Below are 3638 nucleotides of genomic sequence, written 5' to 3'. Positions count from 1 at the left end.
CGAGGGAAAGGGTAACCAAATTGTGAAATATACTTTCCATGCTTGAACCTTGAGAACCCTAGTACAATAATTAATAGTTATAAAAAATAATATAAACATATATTAAGATATGTAATAATGTTAATTTTATGAATCATAGATAAAACATAAATAATTTAGATAGATTCTTTGGTTGTTACTGTAGCTGGCTATTTATTAGAGTGACTTGTCATTATAAATAATAGATACTCACATTAAATATTTAAAAAAACTATACCTTTGTTAATACTAATGCAACTAAAATTAAAAATATTGGACTATACCTTTGTAAATACTAAAGAAATGCAATGTATTCATGCATTCACTATATATGATTCATATTAACCAATTGACCCAGAAAATTAAGTAAAGTAGAAAAGAAAGACTCGCCAATGAACGATATCTTTTATTGATATCCCTTGTTCCTAAAAGCTTATTTTTCGTAAAGAGACAAAAAATGTCCAGGCTTTTTCAAATCACTATATGCACGGAGAACCTGAAGTTTTGGGGTCTCAAAAATTATTTCTCCAATATTACAAATAATGGAGTCAATCTCTACAATTTCAACGTTAACGGCAGAAACCAAAAGATTTTGCACGATCATATCATGGATTTTGAAATATTTAAGACTCGAACTATCAATCTTAACATTGACTCCTAATGAATCACAATGATCAATGACCAGGTTTTCAAGACAAGAGCAATGAGAGAGGATTTCTTGAAAATTGTTTGATTTAATATCCAGATTGTTAAGAGTAAAAGTCTGTAAAACTTGAGAAGAGTTTGAGAAATGTGTAGTTGTAAATTTATAGTTCTTCAACTTGAGAACTTTAAAACTAGATAAAATTTCAAAAGGAATATTGAGGGTCCATCCAACTTCAATTAAGACTCTATCATATATTTGGTGATAATAATCAAAGGGTCCATCCAACTAAATGTCGAATACTACAACTTTTCAAAGGACCAATGTGATTGTCCATAATTGATGTAATCAACATGGCTGTTTGAGCAATTGTATCAAAATATTGCTCATCTTCGGGAGATATCTGTCATACAAAAAATTGATAAACTTGAAATATTAGCCAAAGATTGATGATATCATACCAATATTCTTTTTGATTGAATTTCACTTGTTTTATAATAAAGTTAGCAAAAAATATATAATTGATTCCTTAAAATTCCTTTGAGTTAAATCTTTAACAAAATCTAGATAGTTTGATTAATCTAACTTAAGATGTCAATACTCTATCAGTTAACTAATCTAACTACTTTTAGAGGGGATGGAAAAATCAACAAAATTAAAAATTAAAAATAATTTAAAATTATAATGTTTTTTTTCATCGTAAAAAGTTAGAAGACATTACATGAACCAACAACAACAAAACTTAACAATTATAAGCAATATCACATGAGTACTTCTACATAGCATCTCTAAAATTGTACCTTACGACACATAGCCATTTTAAGGCGTGTAGTTGGTTCAGAAGTTTGAATATATTCTTCGATCAAAGGCTTCAACATTTTTCTTTGGTCAAAGTTAAGGTGAGATGAGTATTTCCACATTGTTTCCCACCGTTTTGAAAGCACACCAGTTCTCACTCCTTCCATGACGGGAAGCAAAGAAATGATAGAAGATAAAATTACATCAGGAAGCTTGCTGATAAGATCTTCCTCTTCTTTTATAGATCTCATTTTTCTTAGTTTTAATTTTTCCATTCTTCTGTCATTCTAGTTTATCTTTTTTTTTTTTCTCAAAGAACTTAACTAGCCATTGATGTTATATATTAACTTTTTAAGGGCTGTAAGCTTAAGTAAAAAATAATAATATAACTATGTTCTAGAAAAATGAATTTTATTTGACTCAAAATATATTTTAATTGTTAATATTAATAGTATTTTATCAATTAAATATATTATTATGACAAATTTTAATTACTTATTTTATACGATTATACAAGGTCAATACTATTTTTTGTTGCATTTTTTTTCTTTTAAATTTTATTTTTTATTAAAATTTTCTATTTATAATTTTCAATTTCTCTATCTAGTCAAATAATTGACATTTTTAAATCTATAACTATATATATATATTGACTATTTCTCTATCTATTTCTATATATATATTGATTTACCTTTAGTCCTTTTTAATATATTTTGATTACCAAATAATAATAATAATAGTATTTTGACTAATTGTTATAAGGAGGAATGCTAGAAATATTTTCTTTTTATCATTTTTGTAACATTCACTATTTTATTAGGTAGAATACATGTAAGTCATACTATTTTATATAAGATCTATTTCTAAAAGAAGGGATCCCATGTGTGTTTTATCTAATAAGAGAATGAATATTTGAGAGTGTATTAAAAAGAGAGTGTGATCATCGGCACTTCTCATAAAGTTTAGAATTAAATATAAAAGTTATTGAATGATTAATCTTAGTGCCATCCTCAAGAAAAAAAAAACAAAAAGATAAAATAAAGAAATAGTAAAAGACAAAAATATATTTTAATAGTTAATATTAATAGTATTTTATCAATTAAGTATATTATTATGACAAATTTTAATTACACAATATATATTTATATTTTTTCATAATCAATTCCATTACTTATTTTATACGATTATATAAGGCCAATACCATTTTTTGCTGTAGTTTTTTTTTTCTTTTAAATTTTAATTTTTTAATAAAATTTTCAATTTATATTTTCAATTTCTCAATCCAGTCAAATGATTGACTTTTTAAAATCTATAACTATTTATAATTTATATATATTGATTTACCTTTAGTCCTTTTAATAAAAATTTGATAAATATAATAATAATAATAATAATAATAATAATAATAATAATAATAATAATATAATAATAATAGTATTTTGACCAATTCTAATTACGAGGAGTTAAATTGGAATTATTGAATGAGATATGAAAATTATTGAATGATTAATCTTAGTGACATCCTTGAGAAAAATAAAATAAAATAAAATAAAGAAATAGTACCCAATTATTAATTAGTCCAATTTTGATTGGCGCTGGATTTGATAGGGATGACCACAATTCGATCTCCACAACTGTGATCAGAAGGGGGTTTGACCCATTTAATGCTAGAGGTGATCTCTCGAACCAGACTATACAGGTGGTGATAAATAATAATAATAATAATAATAATAATAATAATAATAATAATAATAATAATAATAATAATAATAATAATAATAATAATAATAAGGGTAAAACTAACATGTGCCCTAAGAGCACATGTTAAGAAACACATTAATAGAAAGTTTGTATTGAAACAAAACAATGAAAACATTAATTATAAACTTTTAATAAAAATATTACACAATTTTCAATAAAAAGTTTCTACATTTAGTTCTTTAACATGTGCCCTTAGGACACATGTTAGCATTACCTTAATAATAATAATAATAATAATAATAATAATAATAATAATAATAATAATAATATCTTTTAATTAAATAGAAGAATGTTTTATACATTATTCACTTCTTTAGATTTAAAATATTTCACATTTTTATATAGCGAAATGCATGTGGAGATAAATTATCCAATATTGATTTTTTTTCTTTGTTAATTATGACATTTGATGCTCTTT

The 3638-nt window shown here is 23.9% G+C and overlaps 1 protein-coding gene across 1 annotated transcript; it reads right to left on the bottom strand.

Annotated features, from left to right (window-relative positions):
* Window positions 1–932: 932 nt before the first annotated feature.
* Window positions 933–1710, bottom strand: LOC131651312 (F-box protein At1g80960-like). Its single transcript, XM_058920978.1, has 2 exons — window positions 1462–1710; window positions 933–1064 (listed from the first exon to the last, which is right to left on the bottom strand). Exons 1-2 carry the CDS (start codon window positions 1708–1710, stop codon window positions 933–935), a joined length of 381 nt encoding a protein of 126 aa, XP_058776961.1.
* Window positions 1711–3638: the final 1928 nt, after the last annotated feature.

This window comes from Vicia villosa, linkage group LG2 (assembly GCF_029867415.1).
Source record: "Vicia villosa cultivar HV-30 ecotype Madison, WI linkage group LG2, Vvil1.0, whole genome shotgun sequence".
Taxonomy (NCBI): Eukaryota; Viridiplantae; Streptophyta; class Magnoliopsida; order Fabales; family Fabaceae; genus Vicia; species Vicia villosa.
The sequence above is the reverse complement of the archived record's forward strand: the minus strand, read 5'-3'. Positions and strand labels throughout refer to the sequence as shown.

What these genes read in the sequence shown, in the direction of transcription:
- LOC131651312 (XM_058920978.1), bottom strand. Translation starts at nt 1,710, where the DNA reads ATGAGATCTATAAAAGAAGAGGAAGATCTTATCAGCAAGCTTCCTGAT. An exon ending in AAATGGCTATGTGTCGTAAG is followed by an intron (nt 1,065 to 1,461) that starts GTACAATTTTAG and finishes TTTGTATGACAG; the next exon opens with ATATCTCCCGAAGATGAGCA.